This window comes from Macaca fascicularis, chromosome 6 (assembly GCF_037993035.2).
Source record: "Macaca fascicularis isolate 582-1 chromosome 6, T2T-MFA8v1.1".
Classification (NCBI taxonomy): Eukaryota; Metazoa; Chordata; class Mammalia; order Primates; family Cercopithecidae; genus Macaca; species Macaca fascicularis.
Window position 1 is genome coordinate 183,888,104 of NC_088380.1, and position 23,535 is coordinate 183,911,638.

The window sequence follows — 23,535 nt, forward strand, 5'->3', positions numbered from 1 at the left end:
ATACTACTGGCATCCCAGGGTATCCAGCTTGCAAACAGCCTATTGTGGGGAGTTTTCATTCTCCATAATTACATGAGCCAATTCCCCTAATAAATTCCATCCGTCCATCCATCCATCCATCCATCCATCCATCCATCCATCCATCTGCCCATCCTATTGGTTCTATGTCTCTGGAGGACCTAACACAGACATTAAGTGGAAAAAAAGCAAAACAGTTTCTACAGTATGATTTGTTTCCTGTAAAAATCTCTACTGATACTGTATACGTAAAAAATTTTTTCCAAGGACACAGAAGAAATTATTGCCTTCGGATCACACGGATGACATCAAGAAATTATTTTAAAAATGAAAAAGAAATTATTTCTTATGGTTAAATGTCTGTAGTATACATTTTCATTTCATACCTTTCTAAACTGTTTTGTTATGGCTTGGTTTTTTTTTTTGTTTTTTTTTTTTGAGACGGAGTCTCGCTGTGTCTCCCAGGCTGGACTACAGTGGCATGATCTCCGCCTCCCGGGTTCACGCCATTCTCCCGCCTCAGCCTCCCAAGTAGCTGAGACTACAGGTCCCCGCCACCACACCTGGCTAGTTTTCTGTATTTTTAGTAGAGACGGGGTTTCACCATGTTAGCCAGGATAGTCTCGATCTCCTGACCTCGTGATCCACCCGCCTCGGCCTCCCAAAGTGCTGGGATTACAGGCTTGAGCCACCGCGCCCGGCCGGCTTGGTTTTTTTTTTTAAACATCTATGTATACAACTTTTTTAACATATCCGTATCTATTTGTGTATTTAATATTTTTATTTTTGTTAATATTAAGATGATATCCAAGTAATACAACTGTTTTGTTTTCTTTCTTTTTCAGATGGAGTGCAATGGTACAATCATAGCTCACTGCAGTCTCAAATTCCTTGAACTCCTAGGCTCAAGCAATTCTCCCACCTGCCTCAGCTTCCCAGGTATCTGGGATTACAGGCGCATGCCACCATGCCCAGCTAAGTTTTGTACTTTTCGTAGAGACAGGGTCTTTCTGTGTTGCTCAGGCTGGTCTCAAATGCCTGGCCTCAAGCAATCCTCCTGTCTCAGCTTCCCGAAGCACTGGGATTATAGGCATGAGTCACCAGGGATGTACCTAGCCCTTGTTTTCTTCTCTATACTTTTATGCACTTAAGATGAACTATATAGACAAAAGTCCTAATTAAAAACTAAACTATAAGGAACGTGGTTTTGTTTTGTTTTGTTTTTGAGACAGAGTCTCCCTCTGTCACCCAGGCTGGAGTGCAGTGGTGCGATCTCAGCTCACTGCAACCTCCGCCTCCGGGATTCAAGCAATTCTCCTGCCTCAGCCTCCTGAGTGGCTGGGACTACAGGCACGTTCCACCACACCCGGCTAATTTTTGGTATTTTTAGTAGAGACGGGCTTTGACCAGGTTAGCCAGGATGGTCTCAATCTCCTGACTTTGTGATATGCTCGCCTCAGCCTCCCAAAGTGCTGGGATTATAGGCATGAGCTGCCACACCCAGCCAAGAAACGTTTTTTAAAAACCAATAAAGATGTAAAGAAATGCTCAATCTTGCTAACCAAAAATATGTCATTTTTTGGCCAGATGCAGTGGCTCACACCTGTAAACCCAGCACTTCAGGAGGCCGAGGCAGGATTGCTTGAGGCTGGGAGTTCGAAACCATCCTGGGCAACATGGCGAAATCCCATCTCTACAAAAAAAATACAAAAATTAGCCAGGCGTAATGGCTCGCACCTGTAGTCCCAGCTACATGGGGGCTGAGGTGGGACCAGGAGAAGGAAGCTGGAGTGAGCTGAGCTAACACCAAACTCCAGCCTACATGACCAGAGGGAGAACCTGGCTCCAGGAAAAAAAAAAAAAAAAAAAAAGCACAAGAGAAAGATAAGAAAATCTGGAGGAAAAAACAATGAGTTAATTCACTGCCTTTGAGATGAGACCTGAAGGCAGGTAGAAAACTCCAATAAACAAATGGAAATACAGGATAAAGGAAAAAGGTTACAATCTTTATTCTGGAGAATAAAGCTTTCTAAAATGCTAAAAATGTCATATAGCTCTGCTGTCTAATACAATTGACACTAGCCTTATGTGTCTTTAATCACTTGAAATGTGACTAGTGCAACAGAGAAGTTGATTTTTAATTTCAGTTATTTTTAAACAGCTATAGGTGACTAGGTGCTATTATATCTAGAACATATCAAAAGATTTAAAAACATTCACGTTTTTCCTCTCACTTTCTAGACATATCAAAACTAAGATTTTCAATTGATTTAGATTATTCAAATAGTTCCAAAATGCCACTTTGGATTACTATATCACAAAACTGAAGAACTATGATCCATCCTCAACTAAGCAACAGGATTACTTCCTTAAGTAATTCTTAACTCCATTTACAAAGTAAAACAAAGTTGAGTAAAAATTTCATGGTTTTGGTGAGCTGGCATTAAGGTGACGTCAGTCATGAAACATACTCCCCATGGTTAAAGAAGCATAGTTTGAGAGCTACAGCTCTACTTTTCAGCTCTACTTTACTTACCTCTCCATCACTATCAGATATCACAATGAATGCATCCTCAAGTCTACGCTTCCTCTTCACACTGAAAGAACTGGTAGTTTCCACATCCTTCTTCTCCAGGTTCCGAGATTCGGAGACTTCTTTAACTTTTTTCTTTCTCCGTGGCATCCTCTTGTCTAGAATAAAAGGACAATAATTTTGTCTAGAATAAAAAGATCAAAATTTACTTAAAGTTTTCTAGAAGCTATTCAACTTAGTCTTTTATTTGTGACGGTATCGCTTTGTTGCCCAGGGTGGAGTGCAGTGGCACGATCTTGGCTCACTGCAACCGCTGCCTCTCAATTCAAGCAATCCTCCTGCCTCAGCTTCCCGAGTAGCTGGACTACAGGCACGTGCCACCACACTGGTTAATTTTTGTATTTTTAGTACAGATAGGGTTTCACCATGTTGGCCAGGCTGGTCTCAAACTCCTGACCTCAGGTGATCCACCGCCTCAGCCTCCCATAGTGCTGGGATTACAGACATGAGCCACCACACCCAGCCTAATTTTTGTATTTTTGTAGAGAAGGGGTTTCACCATGTTGGTCAGGCTGGTATTGAACTCCTGACCTCAGGTGATCTGCCCACCTTGGCCTCCCAAAGTGTTGGGGTTACAGGAGTGAGCCACCGTGCCCAGCCTCAATTTAATCTTGTAAAAGGAAAAGATAACCCTAACTAACAGAAGTAAAACTGGATTTCTTAACTAGTCTACTACTTATTAAAAATATAGAGGAATTTTTTTTAGAAAAATATAGGGAAAAAATGTTTTTTTTCTATAGAGGGAAACACAGACCAGGCACGGTGGCTCACGCCTGTAATCCCAGCACTTTGGGAAGCTGAGGCGGGTGGATCATTTGACGTGAGGAGTTAAGAGACCAGCCTGGCCAACATGGGGAAACCGTGTCTCTACTAAAAATACAAAAATTGGCCGGGCATGGTAGCGTGTGCCTGTAATTCCAGCTACTCTACTAAGGAGACTGAGGCAGGAGAATCACTTGAACCCAGGAGGCAGAGGCTGCAGTGAGCAGAGATCACGCCACTGCATTCCAGCCTGGGCGACAAGAGGGAAATTCTGTCTCAAAAACAAACAAACAAAAAAACTATATAAATATACAAATCTCATTCTCCATGGTGAAATTTCAGTATCAATAATATAGAAATGTATCCTAGTTCTTTAAACATCAATTTAGATAACTGCTTTCCTTGACTACATATTATAATTTACTTACAAGTTTTTCTTCTTTTTTGAGACGAGGTCTCGCTCTGTTGGCCAGGCTAGAGTGCATGATCGTAGCTCACGATCGCCTCGTCCTCCTTGGCTCAAGCAACCCTCCCACACCTCAGCTTCCTGTGCAGCTGGGGCCACAGGGGTGTGCCAGCATATCTGGCTAATTTACTTTTTATTCCTTATAAGATAGGATCTCACTATGTTACCTAGGTTAAGATTTTTTAAATATCAAATGCCTCAACCTGATAAAGAACATCTACAAAAATCCCGTAACTAATAAGCTAACGTCATATTTAAAGGTAAAAGACTAAATGCTTTCTCCTTTCAACAAGGAGCAAGACAAGAAAGTTTCCTTTCAGCTGGGCACACTGGCTCACCCCTGTAATCTCAACACTTTGGGAGGCCAAGGCAGGAGGATCACTTGAGGTCAAGGAATTTGAGACCATCCTATGCAATGTTTTTTTTTTTTTTTTTTTTTTGTAGAGACAAGACACGGCATCCTGTCTCTACAGGATGGAAGGCCGAGGTGGGCTGATCACCTGAGGTCAGGAGTTCAAGCCCAGCCTGGCCAACACGGTAAAACCCCATCTCTACTAAAAATACAAAAATTAGCTGGGTGTGGTGGCGTGCGACTGTAATCCCAGCTACTCCAGAGGCTCAGGCAGGAGAATCACTTGAACTCAGGAGGCGGAGGTTGCAGTGAGCTGAGATTGTGCCACTGCACTCCAGCCTGGGTGCCAGAGTGAGACTTCATCTCAAAAAAAAAAAAAAAAAAGTTAGCAAGGCACAGTGTTGAGCACCTACAGTCCCAGCTACTCAAGAGGCTGAGGCAGGACGACAGCTTGAGTGTGTCTGAAACTGCCATGAGCTATGATCATGCCAATGAACTTCAGCCTAGGCAACTGGGCAACAGAGCAAGACCCTGTCTCAAAAAGAAAAAAAGAGGCTGGGCACAGTGGCTCACCCCTATAATCCCAGTACTTTGGGAGGCCAAGGCGGGAGGATGGCTTGAGCCCACAAGTTAAGATACCAGCCTCATCAACATAGCAAGACCCTGTCTCTACAAAAAATAAAAGAATTAGCTGAACAATGGTGGCAAGCCTGTGGTCCCAGTCACTGCAGCCTGGGCAACAGGGCGAGGTTGTCTCAAAAAAAACAATGTCTGCTTTCATCATTGAACATTATACTTAGGGTTCTAGGCAGAACAATTAAGCAAAGAGAAATAAAAGATATTCAACTTAGAAAGAAGTAAAACTATTATGATTTGCAGATGACATGACCTGTGTTCAAAAAAAAAAAAAAACTAAGAAACACATTAAAAAACTATTACAGGCCAGGTGCAGTGACTCACACTTGTAATCCCAGCACTTCGGGAGGCTGAGGCAGGCGGATCACTTGAGATCAGGAGTTTGAGACTAGCCTGGCCCATACGGTGAAACCCCGTCTCTACTAAAAATATAAAAAATTAGCCGGGCGTGGTGGCAGGCACCTGTAGTCCCAGCTACTCAGGAGGCTGAGGCAGGAGAACGGCATGAATATGGGAGGCGGAGCTTGCAGTGAGCTAAGATGGTGCCACTGCACTCCAGCCTGGGCAACAGAGTGAGACACTGTCTCAAAAAAAAAAAAAAAAAAAAAAACACAAAAATTAGCCAGGCGTGGTGGCAGGTACCTGTAATCCCAGCTACTTGGGAGGCTGAGGCAGAAGAATTGCTTAAACCCGGGAGGTGGAGGTTGCAGTGACCCAAGATCGTGCTATTAGGCACTCCAGCCTGGGCAACCAGAGTGAAACTCCATCTCAAAACAACAACAACAAAAAAACTATTATAACTAATCAACAGTTCATCAAGGTTCATCTTGCCTTGTATCAATGCAGGAAACAAGTCAACACACAAAAATCAATTGCATTCCTATATGCTAGCCCTAAACAATCAAAACTGAAATTTTAAAAATGTTATTTCTGGCCAGGCACAGTGGCTCATGTCTATAATCCCAGCACTTTAGGAGGCTGAGGTGGGTGTATCACCTGAGGTGAGGAGCTCAAGACCAGCCTGGCCAACATGGTTGCAGTGAGCCAAGATCACACCACTGCCCTCCAGCCTGGGTGACAGAGCGAGACCCTGTCTCAAAAAATAATAATAAAATAAAAATAAAAATTAGCCAGGCATAGCAGCTAATGCCTGCAGTCCCAGCTACTTGGCAGGCTAAGGAGGAGGGATCGCCTAAGCCCAGAAGGTTGAGGCTGCAGGCCGGGCGCGGTGGCTTACGTCTGTAATCCCAGCACTTTCGGAGGCCGAGGCAGGCGGATCACGAGTTCAGGAAATCGAGACCATCCTGGCTAACACGGTGAAACCCCATCTCTACTGAAAAATACAAAAAATTAGCCGGGCATCGTGGCGGGCGCCTGTAGTCCCAGCTACTCGGGAGGCTGAGGCAGGAGAATGGCGTGAACCCGGGAGGTGGAGCTTGCAGTGAGCCGAGATCGCGCCACCGCACTCCAACCTGGGCGACAGAGCGAGACTCCGTCTCAAAAAAAAAAAAAAAAAAAAAAAAGAAGGTTGAGGCTGCAGTAAGCTGTGATCACACCATTGCACTCCAGCCTGGGCAACAGAGCAAGGCCCTGTTTCCAAAAAAAAAGAAAAAGACATCAAATGCAAAAGTAACCCGGCACAGTGGGCTGTAATCCCAACACTCTAAGAGGCCGAGACTGGTGGATCACTTGAGTCACAGTGGACTATAATCCCAGTCTGTAATCCCAACACTCTGAGAGGCCGAGACTGGTGGATCACTTGAACCTGGGAGTCTGAGACGAGCCCAGAAAACATGGCAAAACCCTATACAAAAAAATACAAAATTTACACAGATGTGGTGGCGTACCTGTAGTCCCAGCTAGTTGGGAGGCTTAGGTGGGAGGATGGAGGATCAATTGAGCCCAGGGTGTCAAGGCTGCAGTGAACCAAGATCCACGCCACAGTACTCCAGCCTGGGTGACAGACTAAGCCCCTGTCTAAAAAAATATAAAAAAATACTCAAATCATTAGTCATGAGGGAAACACAAATCAAAACCACAATGAAATACCACTTTATACCCACTCTGATGGCTGGCTATTTTAAAAATAATGGAAAATAACTAGTGTTGGTGAGGATGCTGGAGAAACTGGAACTCTAGTACATTGTATTATTGATACGAATGTAAAATGGTGTAGCCACTATGGGGAAACAAAAGGAATGAAGTATTAATATATGCTACAACATGGATGAAACTTGAAAACAAGCCAAGCGAAAGAAGCCAGACATAAAAGGCACATACTGTGTGATTCTATTTATATGAAACATCTAGAATAAGCAAATCCATAGGCAGAAAGCAGATTAGTGATTACCAGAAGATGGAGTTGGGGAAAATGTACAATGACTGCTAAACGGATATAAGGTTTATTTTGGGGGTGATAGAAATGTTTTGGAATTAGAAAGTGGTGATAATTGTACAACACTGTGAATTTACTAAAAACCACTAAATTATACACTTAAAATGATTGAAATGGTAGATTTTGTTAGGTGATTTTTTTTTTTTTTTTTTTTTTTGAGACAGAGTCTCACTCTGTTGCCAGGCTGGAGTGCAGTGGCACCATCTCAGTTCACCAAAGCCTCCACCTCCCGGGTTCAAGCAATTCTCCTGCCTCAGCCTCCCAAGTAGCTGGGGCTACAGGCATGCGCCACCACGCCCCACTAATTTTTGTATTTTTAGTAGACATGGGGTTTCACCATGTTGGCCAAGATGGTACGGATCTCTTGACCTCGTGATCCACCTGCCTTGGCCTCCCAAAGTGCTGAGATTACAGGCTGAGCCACCGCACCTCCGGCCTGTTAGGTGAATTTCACCTCAATTTTTAAAAAAGGGGAGCCCCAGATGATTTTATTTTACAGCCAGAGCAGAGAATCACTGACTCAATCACAGATTTAAATAAAGCCACCTTAACTTTGTTACAAACTTCTCAAACCATTCAATTACTCCTAAGGGAGCTGTTTTATCTTATTATCAGAAGTAGTCTGCACAATACGAGCATTAAGGTTTTTCTAAAAAAACACTTAAGGGATAAAAAATTCTAAATTAAGGGATAGTGACAACGTACACACCCAGATGCTTACAATTTACAAAATCATTCCCCTTCATAAAACTAGACACACAAACGTCTTTTTCTGTGCTTAATGCATATTTTTAATGACTAAAGAACAAGAAATTACAAAAATCAAAAAATTAGCCAGCGGCAGTGGCTCAAGTATGTAATCTCAGTACTTTGGGAGGCCAAGGTGAGAGGATCATCTGAAGACAAGAGTTTGAGATCAGCCTGGACAACATGGTGAAACCCCACCTCTATTAAAAATACAAAAATTAGCTGGGTATGGAGGTGCATGCCTGCAGTTCCAGCTACTGGAGAGGCTGAGGCAGGAGGATTGCTTGAACCCAGGGGATGGAGGTTGCAGTGAAGCGAGATCACACCACTGCACTCCAGCCAGTCAACAGACCAAGACCCTGTCTCAAAAAAAAAAAGAAAGAAATATACATTTTTAACTTTTGTATTTAAATATAGTTAACAGAATATTTACTGCATATGCAACGCAGAACTAGCTAGTTATTATTTAAGTACATATAAATTCATACTAAAGCAGTAACATCTCACTAGATAACTGGATATGAGCTATCCACTATGGTCCAAATGTTTGTGTCCTTCCAAAATTCATATGCTGACATCTAATCCCCAATGTGTTGGTAAGAAATGGGGCCTGGGGCCGGGCACGGTGGCTCACGCCTGTAATCCCAGCACTTTGGGAGGCCGAGGCAGGCAAATCATAAGGTCAGGAGATCGAGACCATCCTGGCTAACACGGTGAAACCCCGTCTCTACTAAAAATACAAAAATATTAGCCAGGCATGGTGGCGGGCGCCTGTAGTCCCAGCTAGTTGGGCAGAAGAATGGCGTGAACCCGGGAGGTGGACCTTGCAGTGAGTGGAGATCACGCCACTGCACTCCAGCCTGGGCAACAGAGCGAGACTCCGTTTCAAAAAAAACAAACAAACAAATGGGGCCCTAGGGAAGTGACTAGGTCATGAAGACACAGCACTCATGAAAGGGACTAGTGCCCTTATAAGAGAGGCCTAAGAGAGCTTGTTTGCCCCTTTTACCCTTCTGCCATGTGAGGATGCAGCAAGAAGGTCCCATCTTTTAAGCAGAGAGCAAGTCCTCATCAAGCACCTTGATCTTAGATTTACCAGACTTCAGAACTGTGAGCAAAAAAATTACATTGTTTATAAATTACCCAGTGGAAGATATTCTGTTACAGCAGCAGGAAAAGACTAAAAACCTATCAAGTTACCATTACACAAACTAAAACACAAATAAGATGACATATTTGTACTTCCTAAAAAAAATTAATTTTTATATTAATTTGCAAGAAGTGAATTTTCTAAACTCCAAACTATAAGATAAATGGAAAAAACACAAATACAACTTTGTACAAACGTTGCCATATTTCTAACAAAAACAGGTTTTATATTTATGTTTTTGTTTTTTGAGATAGGGTCTTGCTCTGTTGCCTTGGCTTGAGTGCAGTGTGTATGATCACAGCTTGCTGCAACCTCTAACTCTTAGGTTCAAGCAATCCTTCTGCCCCAGCTTCCCAGGAAGGTAGGACTACAAGAGTACACTATCACACTCAGCTAATTTTTTTTTAAAGAGATGGGGGTCTTGCTATGTTGCCCAGGCTGGTCTTGAACTCCTGGCCTCAAACGATCCTCCTGCCTTGACCTCCCAAAATGCTAGGATTATAGGCATGAGCCATCATGACTGATCAAGTTCTCAGTTTTAACAATTCACCAGCCGGGCGCGGTGGCTCATGCCTGTAATCCCAGCACTTTGGGAGGCCGAGGCGGGCGGATCACGAGGTCAGGAGATCGAGACCATCCTGGCTAACACGGTGAAACCCCGTCTCTACTAAAAATACAAAAAAATGCCGGGCGAGGTGGCGGGTGCCTATAGTCCCAGCTACTCGGGAGGCTGAGGCAGGAGAATGGCGTGAACGCGGGAGGCGGAGCTTGCAGTGAGCCGATATCGCGCCACTGCACTCCAGCCGGGGAGACAGAGCGAGACTCCGCCTCAAAAAAAAAAAAAAAAAAAAAAAAAATTCACCTTACTCTACCTTTTTAGATTCAGGTCTGTTACTATCATAATGAACACTACCCAAAGAACAAATCTCTTTGGGGAGAAACAGCAAAGACAACTGAGGGGAAAGAATATGAAACCTGGCAAATTGAGAAGACAGATCTGACCAGCCTGGACAACATAGAAAGACCGCCTCTCAATCACCTGAGGTCGGCGGTTCAAGACCAGCCTGATCAACATGGAGAAATCCCACCTCTACTAAAAATACAAAATTAGCCAGGCATGGTGGTGCCACTGCATTCCAGCCTGGGCAACAAGAGTGAAACTCTGTCTCAAAAAAAAAAAAAGAACGACCCCATCTCTCCAAAAACTTTTAAAAATTAGCCAGGTGTAGTGATGCATGCCTATAGTCCCAGCTACTCTTAAGAGGCTGAGGTGCAATGATCACCTGAGCCTAGGGAGGTGGAGGCTGCACTGAGCCATGATGGTGCCACTGCACTCTAGCCTGGGCAACAGAGTGAGATCTCATCTCAAAAGAAAAGATAGATCTTAGATTAATATTTAGAGAACTGCCAGCCGAGAGTTCTTAACCTGTCAATCCCAAAGCCCTTAAAGAATCTATAGATTGGCTTCAGGGGATTAACTAAAATTGTGTGTAAAATTGGTTTTTTCTGTATCTTCCTTGGAAAAATTTTTATAATTTTTATTGAATTCTCAAAGGAGCTAAAGACCCAAAAGAGTGTAGAACTACCAAGATTTGGCCTGGAATAGTGGTGCATGCCTGTAATCCCAGCACTTTGAGGGGCCGAGGCAGAAGGATCACTTGAACTCAAGCATTCAAGATAAGCCTCAGCAACACAGTGAGACCCTGTCTCAATTTAAAAAAAAAAAAAGTGACTTTGAGTAAATAAAGCTTTTTTTTTTCTTTTTTTTTTGAGACGGAGTCTCACTCTGTCGCCCAGGCTGAAGTGCAGTGGCACAATCTCAGCTCACTACAAGCTCCATCTCCCAGGTTCATGCCATTCTCCTGCCTCAGCCTACCGATTAGCTGGGACTACAGGCGCACCCCACCACGCCCAGCTAATTTTTGTTGTATTTTTTTTTAGCAGAGACAGGGTTTCACCATGTTAGCCAGGATGGTCTCGATCTCCTGACCTCGTGATCCACCCACCTCGGCCTCCCAAAGTGCTGGGATTGCAGGCATGAGTCACCGTGCCCAGCCTGAGTAAAGCTTTCTTAGGACATAAAGAAAATTTTTAATTTGATAAATTTGACATCACTGAAACTTAAAACTTCTGCTCTTTAAAAAAAAAAAAAAAAGACCATTAAGAAGCCACAGAATGACAGTCTGGGCAAAATAGCAATGCTTTGTCTCTATAAAAAAATTCTTTTTAATTAGCTGGGTATGGTGGCACACACTTGTAGTTTCAACTACTCAGAAGGCTGAAGTAGAAGGATCTCCTGAGCCAGGGAGGTCAAAGCTGCAATGAGATGTGGTCACGCTACTGCACTCCAGCCTAGGCAACAGAGTAAGACCCCGTATCAAAAAAGAAAACAAAAAGCTGCCATAGAAAGAAAATACGTGCAATACATTTATCTTGCAAAAGACTTATATCCAGAATATATAAAGAATTCTTGGGCCAGACATGGTGGCCCACGCCTGTAATCCCAGCACTTTGGGAGGCTGAGGCAGGTGGATCACATGAGGTCAGGAGTTCGAGACAAGCCTAGCCAACATGGCAAAACCCCATCTCTACTAAAAATACAAAAGTCAGCTGGGCATGGTGGTGTGCACCTATAATCCCAGCTACTGGGGAGGCTGAGGCATGAGAATCACTTGAACCCAGGAGACAGAGGTTGAGCCAAGATTGTGCCACTGCACTCCCGCCTGGGCAACAGAGCAAGATTCCATCTCAAAAAAAAAAAAAATTATTGGCCAGGTGCAGTAGCTCATGCCTGTAATCCCAGCACTTTATGAGGCCAACATGACTCACCACAATCTCAAACTCCTGGACTTAAGCAATTCTTCCATCTCAACCTCCCAAGTAGCTAGGACCACAGGCATGTGCCACCACACACAGCTAATTTACTTTTTATTTTTTGTAGAGACAAGGTCTCACTATATTGCCCAGACTGGTCTCGAACTCCTGGGCTCAAGTGATCTTCCCACCTTGGTCTCCCAAAGTGCTGGGATTACAGGTGTGAGCCACCACGCCCAGGCACAAATATTTTCTTACCTTTTAAAAACATATCTAGGACGGGTGTGGTGGCTCACGCCTGTAATGCCAGCACTTTGGGAGGCCAAGGCGGGCGGATCACAAGGTCAGGAGATCGAGACCATCCTGGCTAACACAGTGAAACCCCGTCTCTACTAAAAAATACAAAAAATTAGCCGGGCGTGGTGGTGCACGCCTGTAGTCCCAGCTACTCGGAGGCTGAGGCAGGAGAACGGCGTGAACCCAGGAGGCAGAGCTTGCAGTGAGCCGAGATCCCGCCACTGCACTCCAGCCTGGGCCACAAAGTGAGACTCCGTCTCAAAAAAAAAAAAAAAACTCTACTGATAATTTTTAAAGCACAACCACAAAACATGTATATTTATTTTTTAACTATATGAATACTAATGTATGTATTTTATATACTGGAAAACATACAAAAATCTGCCAGGCATGGTGGCTCATGCCTGTAATCCCAGCACATTGGGAGGCTGAGGCAGGGGGACAGGAGTTTGACACCAGCCTGGTCAACATGGTGAAACCCCGTCTCTACTAAAAATACAAAAATTAGCCGAGCATGGTGGCAGGCACTTGTAGTCCCAGCTACTTGGGAGGCTGAGGCAGGAGAAACTGCTTGCACCCAGGAAGTGGAAGTTGCAGTGAGCCGAGATCACACCACTGTAGTCCAGCCTGGGTGACAAGAGTGAAACTCAATCTCAAAAAAAAGAAAGCATACAAAAATCAAAGTGTAAAAGGGATGAAATAGTAAAAAACACCTGGGTAATGCAGCATAAACATGATAAACACTGGGAGGCTGGCTATGTCACTTTACATCTCTAAGTGGATTCCAAAAATTACACTCCAGCCCGAACAACACACTGAGACCCTATCTCAAAAGAAAAAATAAAAAAAGACAAACTAATTTTTAAAAGAAACAAGAGATATTAACAAACTTCACAAAAGCAGATATACTAAAGGTCAATAAGGAAAAACAAACAGATGTTCAATATCATTAGTCATCAAGAAATTACAAATTAAATTCACAATGATTTAACACTGCATATCCATTAGAATGGCTAAAATTGAAAATAGTGAGCCGGGCGCGGTGGCTCAAGCCTGTAATCCCAGCACTTTGGGAGGCCGAGGCGGGTGGATCACGAGGTCAGGAGATCGAGACTATCCTGGCTAACATGGTGAAACCCCGTCTCTACTAAAAATACAAAAAACTAGCCGGGCGTGGTGGCGGGCGCCTGTAGTCTCAGCTACTTGGGAGGCTGAGGCAGGAGAATGGCGTGAACCCGGGAGGCGGAGCTTGCAGTGAGCCGAGATCACGCCACTGCACTCCAGCCTGGGAGACACAGCGAGACTCCGTCTCAAAAAAAAAAAAAAAAAAAAAAAAAAAACGAAAATAGTGACAATACAAAAGTGGGCAGGAATGCAGAGTATAATGAACCTCTCATATATTGCTAATGGGAATGTAAAATGGCATAACCACTTTGGAAAACTGGCAGTTTCTTTAAAAAAAAAAAAAAAAAGTATAACTATCATGTAAGCCAGTCATTCTGTTGCGGGAATCAGGAGACTGGAGAGACCAATGGGTGGAACAGGAGGATTTTATTTAGGTGGCCACTAGCCCAGCAGATTAACATCTAAAGGCTGAGCCCAGAACAAAGACAGGGCTTGACTTTTTACACACACTTCTCTGAAAGGGAGTTGGCTAGTTTGAATGGTGTGGTGGGAAAATGACAGCGCAAAACTCATGGGGCAGGCAAGCAGGCTTACAGAAGCAGAACAAAGGTAGTTAATTAAATTGTGACAGCTCTCACAACCCAGGCATAGCTTGTGATCTTGCAGCCACACTGTAGGGAAAACAGGAACTTACAAAACTTGTGAAACACAGGTGTTTGTAGAAATAATTATGAGAAAGGAATTTTTTTCTTTTCTTATCTTTGCTCCAGGGTGGCGGGGGGCAGCACAGTGTGTTGGGAGAGTCTCTGAAGCTCATTCCTTTGGGCTCTGGCTTTTCAGATAGCGTTATCAAGGCTCTGTCAAGGCCCAGACTATTGCTGGCCTTGGAGTGAGTCAGCCAAGTACAGGAAAACTTGTTTTTCTCTTTTTAACTTCTGCTTCAATTCCACTACTATTGACTACCCAGTAGAAATGAAAACATCACCACCCAAGAACTTGTATATGTTCACAACAGCTCTTTCCATAATGTCAAACACCAAAGACAACCCAAATATCATCAACAGATGAAACGACAACTTGTGGGCTGGGCACGGTGGCTCACACTTGTAATCCCAGCACTTTGGGAGGCCGAAGTGGGCAGAATGCTTGAGGACAAGGATTTGAGACCAGTCTGACCAACACAGTGAAACCCCGTCTTTACCAAAAATACAAAAATTAGCTGGGCGTGGTGACACGCACCTGTAATCCCAGTTACTCAGGAGGCTGAGGTAGGAGAATTGCTTAAACTCAGGAGCCGAGATCGCACCACTGCACTCCAGCCTGGGCAACAGAAAAAGTCTCTGTCTCAAAAAAAAAAAAAAGGTCAGGCACGGTGGCTCACGCCTGTAATCCTAGCACTTTGGGAGGCCAAGGCAGGCAGATCACCTAAGGTCGAGAGTTCAAGACCAGCCTGACCAACATCTCTACTAAAAATACAAAATTAGCCAGACATGGTGGTACATGTCTGTAATCCCAGCTACTCAGGAGGCTGAGGCAGGAGAATCACTTGAACCCAGGAGGCAGAGGTTGTGGTGAGCCAAGATCATGCCATTGCACTCTGGCCTGGGCAACAAGAGTGAAACTCCATCTCAAAAAAAAAGAAAACAAACAAACAAAAAACTTAATTATATAAACCTTAGAATAATTTAGTGTGGTGAATTTATATATATTTTCCTCCTTTATTTAAAATTCCTACAAGTCTGTACTCATTTTATAATTTAAAAATAATGCTCAGGCTGGGTGCAATGTCTCACGCCTGTAATTCCAGCACTTCGGGCGGCCAAGGCAGGAGGACTATTTGAGCTGGGGGTTTGAGACTAGCCTGGGCAACCTGGCCAGACCCCATCTCTACAAAAAATAATTAAAAATCAGTCAGGCATGGGGTTGCATACCTTGTCTCAGCTACTCAGGAGGCTGAAGTGGGAGGATAACTTGTGCGTGGGAGATCAAGACTGCAGTGAGTGTGATTGTGCTACTGCACTCTAGACTGGGTGACAGAGCGAGATCCTGTCTCAGAAAAAAAAATAATAATAATCCTCAAAAAAACTTGCAGCATTTTTGTTTTCTAGGATGTATTTTAGTTTTTAGCATATATGTCTTATACATTTTATTAAATTTAATGTTTGTGGGTACATAGGTGTATATATTTATGGGATACACGAGATGCTTTGATACAGGTATGCAATATGTAATAATCAGATCATAAAAAATAGGGTATCCATTCCCTCAAGCATTTACCCTTTGTGTTACAAACAATCCAATTATACTCTTTTATTTTAAAATGTACAATTACAGGTCGGGTGCAGTGGCTCACACCTGTAATCCCAACACTTTGGGAGGTCGAGGTGCGCAGATCATGAGGTTGGGAGATTGAGACCATCCTGGTTAACGTGGTGAAATGCCGTCTCTACTAAAAATACAAAAAAAATTAACCGGGCGCGGTGGCGGGTGCCTGTAGTCTCAGCTACGTGGAAGGCTGAGGCAGAATGGCGTGAACCTGGGAAGCGGAGCTTGCAGTGAGCGGAGACAGCACCACTGCACTCCAGCTTGGGCAAAAGCGTGAGACTCCGTCTCATAAAAAAAAAAAAGTACAATTACATTATTATTGACTATAGTCATCCTATTGTGCTATCAAATACTGGGTCTTATTGATTCTGTTTTTTTTTCTGGTACCCACTAACCATCCCCACCTCTCTATCATCCACCACTACCCTTCCCAGTCTCTAGTGACCATCCTTCTACCCTTTATCTCCATTAGCTCAACTGTTTTGATTTTTAGATCCCACAAATAAGTGAGAACACGCAATGTTTGTCTTTCTGTGCCTGGCTTATTTCACTTAACATCATGACCTCTAGTTTCATCCATGTTGTTACAAATGACAGGATCTCATTCATTTTTATGGCTGAATAGTACTCCATTATGTATAAGTACCATATTTTCTTTATCTATTCATCTGCTGATGGACACTTAGTTGATTCCATATCTTGGCTATTATAAATAGTGCTACAACAAACCTGGGAGTGCAGATACCTCTTCAATACAGTGATTTCCTTTCTTTTGGATACATACCCAGCAGTGGGACTGCTGGATCATACAGTAACTCTACTTTTACTTTTTTGTTTTGTTTTGTTTTTTGAGATGGAGTCTCGTTCTGTAGCCCAGGCTGGAGTGCAGTGGTGTGATCTTGGCTCACTGCAAGCTCCACCTCCCAGGTTCATGCCATTCTCCTGCCTCAGCCTGCCGAGTAGCTGGGATACAGGCGGCCACCACCATGCCTGGCTAATTTTTTACATTTTTAGTAGAGACGGGGTTTCACTGTGTTAGTCAGGATGGTCTCCATCTCCTGACCCCATCATCTGCCCACCTCGGCCTCCCAAAGTACTGGGATTACAGGCATGAGCCACCGTGCCCGGTCTACTTTTAGTTTTTTGAGGAACCTCCAAACTGTTCTCCATAGTGGTAGTACTAGTTTACATTCCCACCAACAGTGTACAAGGGTTCCCTCTACCCCACATCCTTGCCAACATTTCCTACTACCTGTTTTTGGATATAAGCCATTTGAACTGGGGTGAGATATTTCACTGTAGCTGTGACTTCCATTTCTCTGATGACCAATGATGTTGAGCGCCTTTTCATATGCCTGTTTTCCACTTGCATGTTTTTTTGTTTGTTTGTTTTTGAGACAGAGTTTCATTCTTATTGCCCAGGCTGGAGTGCAGTGGCACAATCGCGGCTCACTGCAACCTCTGCCTCCCAGGTTCAAGTGATTCTCCTGCCTCAGCCTCCTGAGTAGCTGGGATTACAGGCAGGCACCACCACTCCCAGCTAATTTTATATTTTCAGTAGAGATGGGGTTTCTCCATGTTGGTCAGGCTAGTCTCGAACTCCCAACCTCAGGTGATCCACCTGCCTCGGACTCCCAAAGTGCTGGGATTACAGGCATGAGCTACCGTGCCTGGCCTGCATGTCTTCTTTGAAGTAATGTCTATTCAAATCTTTTGCCCATTTTTAAAATTGGATTATTAGATTTTTTTTCCTATAGAGTTCAGTTCCTTATATATTCTGGTTATTAATCCTTTGTCAGATGGGTAGTTTGCAAATATTTTCTCCTATTCTGTGGGTTATCTCTTCACTTTATTGTTTCCTTTGCTGTGCAGAAGCTTTTTAACTTCATGTGATCCCATTTGTCCATTTTTGCTTTGGTTGCCTGTGGTTATGGGATATTACTCAAGAAGTTTTTGCCCAGACCAATATCCTAGAGAGTTTCCCCAAAGTTTTCTTGCACTAATTTCATAGTTTGAGGTCTCAGATTTAATACATTTAATACATTTTTATTTGATTTTTGTATATGGCAAGAGATGGAGGCCTAGTTTCATTCTTCTGCATGTAGATATCCAGTTTTCTAAGCACTATCTATTGAAGAGATTGTCTTTTCCCCAGTGTATGTTCTTGGCAACTTTGTGGAAAATGAGTTCACTGCAGGTGTATGGATAGATTTATACATAAGTTGTTTTATGGGGTTTTATTTTTTGAATAACTAGTGAAAGAAATCAAAGAACTAAATAACTAGAGACATACCATCCCACGGGTTGGAAGTCTCAACATAGTAAATGTATCAATTCTCCCCAAACTGATCCTAGGTTTTTTTTTGTTTTTGTTTTTTTTTTGAGATGGAGTCTCGCTCTGTCGCCCAGGCTGGAGTGCAGTGGCGCGATCTCGGCTCACTGCAAGCTCCGCCTCCCGGGTTCACGCCATTCTCCTGCCTCAGCCTCCCGAGTAGCTGGGACTACAGGCGCCCACAACCGCGTCCGGCTAATTTTTTGTATTTTTAGTAGAGACGGGGTTTCACCGTGGTCTCGATCTCCTGACCTTGTGATCCGCCCGCCTCGGCCTCCCAAAGTGCTGGGATTACAGGCGTGAGCTACCGCGCCCGGCGGTTTTTTTTTTTTAATTCAACCTTTGGGAGCACAGAACATTATCTTAGGTTTAATGAAATTCCTATAAAAATTCCACTAAGACTTTTTATAGACACAGACAAGCTTATTCTAAATGTATATGGAAATGCATGGGCCCCAGAACAGCTTAAACAATCTTGACAAAGAATAAAGTGAGGGCAGGGTGCCGTGGCTCACGCCTGTAATCCCAGCACTTTGGGAGGCTGAGGCAGGCGGATCATATGGTCAGGAGATCGAGACCATCCTGGCTAACACGGTGAAAACCATCTCTACTAAAAAAAAAAAACAAAAAAATTAGCAAGGCAAGGTAGTCCCAGCTACTTGGGAGGCTAAGGCAGGAGAATGGCATCAACCCAGGAGGTGGAGCTTGCAGTGAGCTGAGATTACGCCACTGCACTCCAGCCTGGGCGAGACTCCGCCCAAAAAAAAACAAAATCAGCCAGACATGGTGGCACATACCTGTAATCCCAGCTACTTGGGAGGCTGAGACACGAGAAAGGCTTGAACCCAGAAGGGAGAGGCTGCAGTGAGCTGAGATCACACCACTGCATTCCAGCCTGGGCAACAGTGAGACTGTCTCAAAAAAAAAAAAAAAAAAAACAACTCCACAAAAAAATTTTTAAATTAGCTAGGCATAGTGGCGTGCGCCTGTAGTCCTAGCTACTCAGGAGGCTGAGGAGAAGGGATCTTGAGCCCAGGAGTTTGAGGTTGTGGTGAGCTACGATTGCACCACTGGACTCCAGACTGGTGACAGTGAGACTCTTTCCCAAAAAAATAAAAAATAAAAAATAAAACAATTAACCTCTGGTTACCTCTGGAGGGTAGTGACTGGGAAAGACACAAGAGAGCCTTCTGAAAATGTTCCATACCTTGGTGGTACTTACATGAGTGTACACACTGAACTGTACAATTAAGATTGGTTCACTCTACTGTATATAAATGATACCTTAATACAAAGTTTTTAAAAATAATAAACACGGCTGGGTGCGGTGGCTCACACCTGTAATCTCAGCACTTTGGGAGGCCGAGGTGGGTGGATCACGAGGTCAGGAGATCGAAACCATCCTGGCTAACACGGTGAAACCCCATCTCTACTAAAAACACAAAGAATCAGCCTGGCTTGGTGGCACGCACCTGTAGTCCCAGCTACTCGGGAGGCTGAGGCAGGAGAATGGTGTGAACCCAGGAGGCAGAGCTTGCAGTGAGCCGAAATCGCACCACTGCACTCCAGCTCAGGACAGTGAGACTCCGTCTCAAAAAAAAATAATAGTACTAATAAATATTTGATGACTGAATATTTCAATCCATCCTAAGAAACCCGAATATATCATTATGAGGAAACACAGGTTCAGAAAAGTAACTTGACCAAACACAGCAGGTACTTGCACTTTTGTCTCCTGACATGAAAACTGGACTCCAATTTCCATGACTTGTATCTCCTCTAACTAAAACTGCTGCTTGATACAGGATATGCACCTATAAATATTTGCTGAGTGAACAAGGAGCATAAAGTTAATTGTTTCCTGTACCATGTGTGTGCATGTGTATTGTTTTTGAGACAAGGCCTCACTCTGTCATGGAGTGCAATGGCATGATCATAGCTCACCGCAGCCTCAACTTCCCAGGATCAGGCAATTCTCCCACCAGAGCCATGTGCCAACAAGCCCAGCTAATTTTTTGTATTTTCTGTAGAGGCTGGGTTTCACCATGTTACCCAAGCTGGTCTTGACCTCCTGGGTGCAAGTAATTGCCCATCTCAGCCTCCCAAAGTGCTGGGATTACATGTACCATATATTTAAATCAATATGCTCAAATTTGATAGCAAGGGAAGCTACACCGCAAAATATATGTAATTTCTAAAAGGCATGTAAATAAATAAAAACCCAGCATAGAACCACTGCAGGCTCAAGGTGGGTATTCAAAGAATCACAGCAGCCGGGCGCGGTGGCTCAAGCCTGTAATCCCAGCACTTTGGGAGGCCGAGACGGGCGGATCACGAGGTCAGGAGATCCAGACCATCCTGGCCGACACGGTGAAACCCCGTCTCTACTAAAAAATACAGAAAACTAGCCGGGCGAGGTGGCGGGCGCCTGTAGTCCCAGCTACTCGGGAGGCTGAGGCAGGAGAATGGCGGGAACCCGGGAGGCGGAGCTTGCAGTGAGCTGAGATCCGGCCACTGCACTCCAGCCTGGGCGGCAGAGCGAGACTCCATCTCAAAAAAAAAAAAAAAAAAAGAATCACAGCAGATGAAGGATCAATAAGAAGCATTAAGTAAAGGCTCCCCACAGACACAAATTCCAAAATTTCAAGTGCTTCATGAGATTTAGCCACAGTAAATTACTGTTTTCCACAGTAATTCTAAAAACGTAAATAAGAGAGGTCCCTGATGAGTTCATTTAAACAAGCAAGCCAGCATACAGTTCAACTACTATTTTTTAAGTTACTACCCTTCAAGATGAAGAACTCACTAAAATAATGGTCTATCTTCACTTATTGAACTGAAGCTAAAATGAATTACCACTGACTGCCTATGAAGGAGGAATCAAGTCTGGATGCAGCTTCTTAATCATGACATTAAGGAACAAAATGTCTCCAGAAAGATGCAGAAGCAGGACAGGTACCCCAGTAATGAGACTTATTTCACAGGTAACATTTTGGGAAGTGTCCTTGAAAATTCTCAATTTCAGATATTATTTGTCATTTTCTTTCAGCACATCCATCGTCTTGATCTATCTGAAGAAAAATTACTGACAAGGTAATTTAAAATCTTGACAGTCCAGGTACCAAACTTGTCAAAATTGCTTTGAAAGCTTGGGGGCATAGGGACCTTAAGAACAATCCTTTATAAATGATTGACTCTTAGCCCTAAATAGGTACCTAGCACTTTCTTTATTTGGAGACAAGGTCCTGCTCTGTCACCCAGGCTGGAGTGCAGTAGGGCAATCAGCCTTGACCTCCAAAGGTCAAGCAACCCTCCCACCTCAGTTTCCCGAGAAGCTGGGAACCACAGGCACGTGCCACCACACCCAGCTATTTTTTTTTATTTTGAGGGTTTTAAGAGACAAGGTCTCACTCTTGCCCATGCTGAAGGGCAGTGTCACGATCATAGCTCACTGCAGCCTCCACCTCCTGGGCTCACGGGAGCCTCCTGCCTCAGCCACCTGAGTAGCTGGGACTACAGGCAGGCGCCACCATACTCTGATAATTTTTTTTACTTTTTGTAGAGACAGAGTCTCCTATGTTACCCAGGCCGGTCTTGATGCTCCTAGACTCAAGTGATTTTTCTGCCTCAGCCTCAAAGTGCTGGGATTATAGAAGTGAGCCACCACGCCCGGCAGCCAAGCGCTTTAATAACTAAATACGATGAACTTATTTCTGTAATTTTTCTAAAAAGGTAAATGCATACATACACACGCATACATCCCTGATACTTTATTTTCCATTTTTCAGTTTATATACAGCCTCAGTTTAGGACAAGTGTATAACAATACAATCCGAACACGACTTTAGTATCTAGTTTCACAACAACTCTACGTAGTAGATATTCACATCACGATTTTCCACGTGAGGAAACTTATGCAAACAGCTGATAAATTGGTAAAGGGCTAAGAATTGAAGCTCAATCTATCTGATTCCAAAAACAGACTTTCATTTGACTACAAGGCACTTCCTCCCTCGATAGGAAAACAATAAAGACAGAAGCATAAACTTTTCACTTTCTCCGGGTGTCTTTTCTATATGTCAGTGCGATGTAGTGATCAAATGAAAGAACACTGGAGTCCAGCTCCCGGGATTCAAATCCAGCTCCACTACTGCCCAGGACGCGCGCCCGGTTAACGGAGCGGCAGGGCACCAGCCCGCCTGCTGCGGCGCTGAGAAGTCTGCGGAGCTGCCTGAGAGCACCTGGAAACGCGCCGACCCTGCGGGGGCGAAAGCGTCTAGGACGATAAGGATCTCCAAAGAGAGCGTTGGGGGTTTTTTCGGGGCAAATAATTAGAGAAAACGAGGATCACACAACAAAATAGTAACCCAGCGCGGGAAGGAGCGCAGGCCGGGCGCCCCGAAGCGTGAGGCGGAGCGGACCACGGCCGAGGGAGCTCGGCGCTCGCCCGACGCCCCGGAGGATGCAGGCCGCCCCCCAGGTGTGAAAGGGACCCGCCCGGCAACCGAGGGTGCAAAGCCCAACCTGGCGTTCCGAGGGGCCCTGCGTGGCGTCAGGAGAAACCCAACCCGCGTCCCGAGCCCACCTCAACGTCCGGAGGGACTCACCGTGTCCCGAGCCCACCCGAGCGTCGGGAGGGACCCAGCCCGAGCATCTGGAGAAGCCCAACCCAGCACCAGGAATGGCCCGTCCCGGCGTCCGGAATCCGTCCTGGAATCGGGAGGATCCCAACCCCGCATCCCGAGCCCACTTCGGCGTCCGGAGGGACCCACCTCCGACTTCGGCAAGGCCCGCCCCGGCGTCCGGAGCCCACCCCCGCGTCGCGAAGGACCCACCCAGGCATCAGGAAGGGCCGCCCCGCCGTCGGGAGAGGCCTACCTCGGCGTCGGAAGGCACCCCTCCCGGAGAGGAGTGGGCCGCGGACCCGCTGAGGAAGAGAAGGAGGCAGGGAGGGGCGGGCGGAGCTGTGCACAGTCGGCAGGTACTCACTCGCTGGCGCGGGCCGCTCCGCCGACCTTCCCTAGGTTGCCGGGGGTCGCGAGCCGACACACGTTGGGCGCGCGGGGGGAGGGGGAGGGGCGCGCGCGTCCGATGCCAGAGACGTGCTCTCGGGGCGGGCGCAGGCGCGGCGCGCGGAGACTGAACCAACCCCCGCCGCGGGGGAGCCACCCGGGACGTACCAACTGCGCGGGAGGCGCTGGCCGCCCGGGACCCGGCTCACGCCTGGCGCGATCTCAGTTGCTTGCGGTTTGAGGGAAAGCCAGGAGTAACAAACTCAGAGATAGCTGTGGCGTAAAATGTATAGAACGGCCACTTTTGAGGACAATTCCGTGTGGTGAAATTTAAAATGTCCATTTTATGACCCAGCTATTTCACATCTAGAAAAATGTGGAAATGCCGAGTGCGATGGCTCACGCCTGTAATCCCAGCGTTTTGGGAGACCGAGGCGGGCGGATCACCTGAGGTCGGGAGTTCGAGACAAGCCTGGTCAACATAGGGAAACCCCTTCTGTACTAAAATACA

The 23,535-nt window shown here is 45.0% G+C and overlaps 1 protein-coding gene across 50 annotated transcripts in view; it reads right to left on the reverse strand.

Moving 5' to 3' along the window:
- The window catches only part of UIMC1 (ubiquitin interaction motif containing 1), a 117,279-nt gene that overhangs the window by 75,926 nt on the left and 17,818 nt on the right, over positions 1–23,535 (reverse strand). For 16 of the 50 annotated variants that reach the window (XR_012414410.1, XR_012414408.1, XR_012414412.1 and 13 more), the window contains exons 1-2: positions 22,891–23,127; positions 2,555–2,709 (exon numbers count right to left, since the gene is read on the reverse strand). Coding sequence is in view for 15 of the 50 variants with exons in the window: in XM_073994806.1 (XP_073850907.1) it covers positions 2,555–2,701 (147 nt within the window). In the remaining 35 variants the exon portion in view is untranslated. Of the gene's footprint in view, positions 1–2,554; positions 2,710–6,674; positions 6,805–22,619; positions 23,128–23,535 lie in introns of those variants that run through there. The other 34 variants (XM_073994808.1, XM_065547087.1, XM_073994817.1 and 31 more) reach the window with 8 other exon arrangements.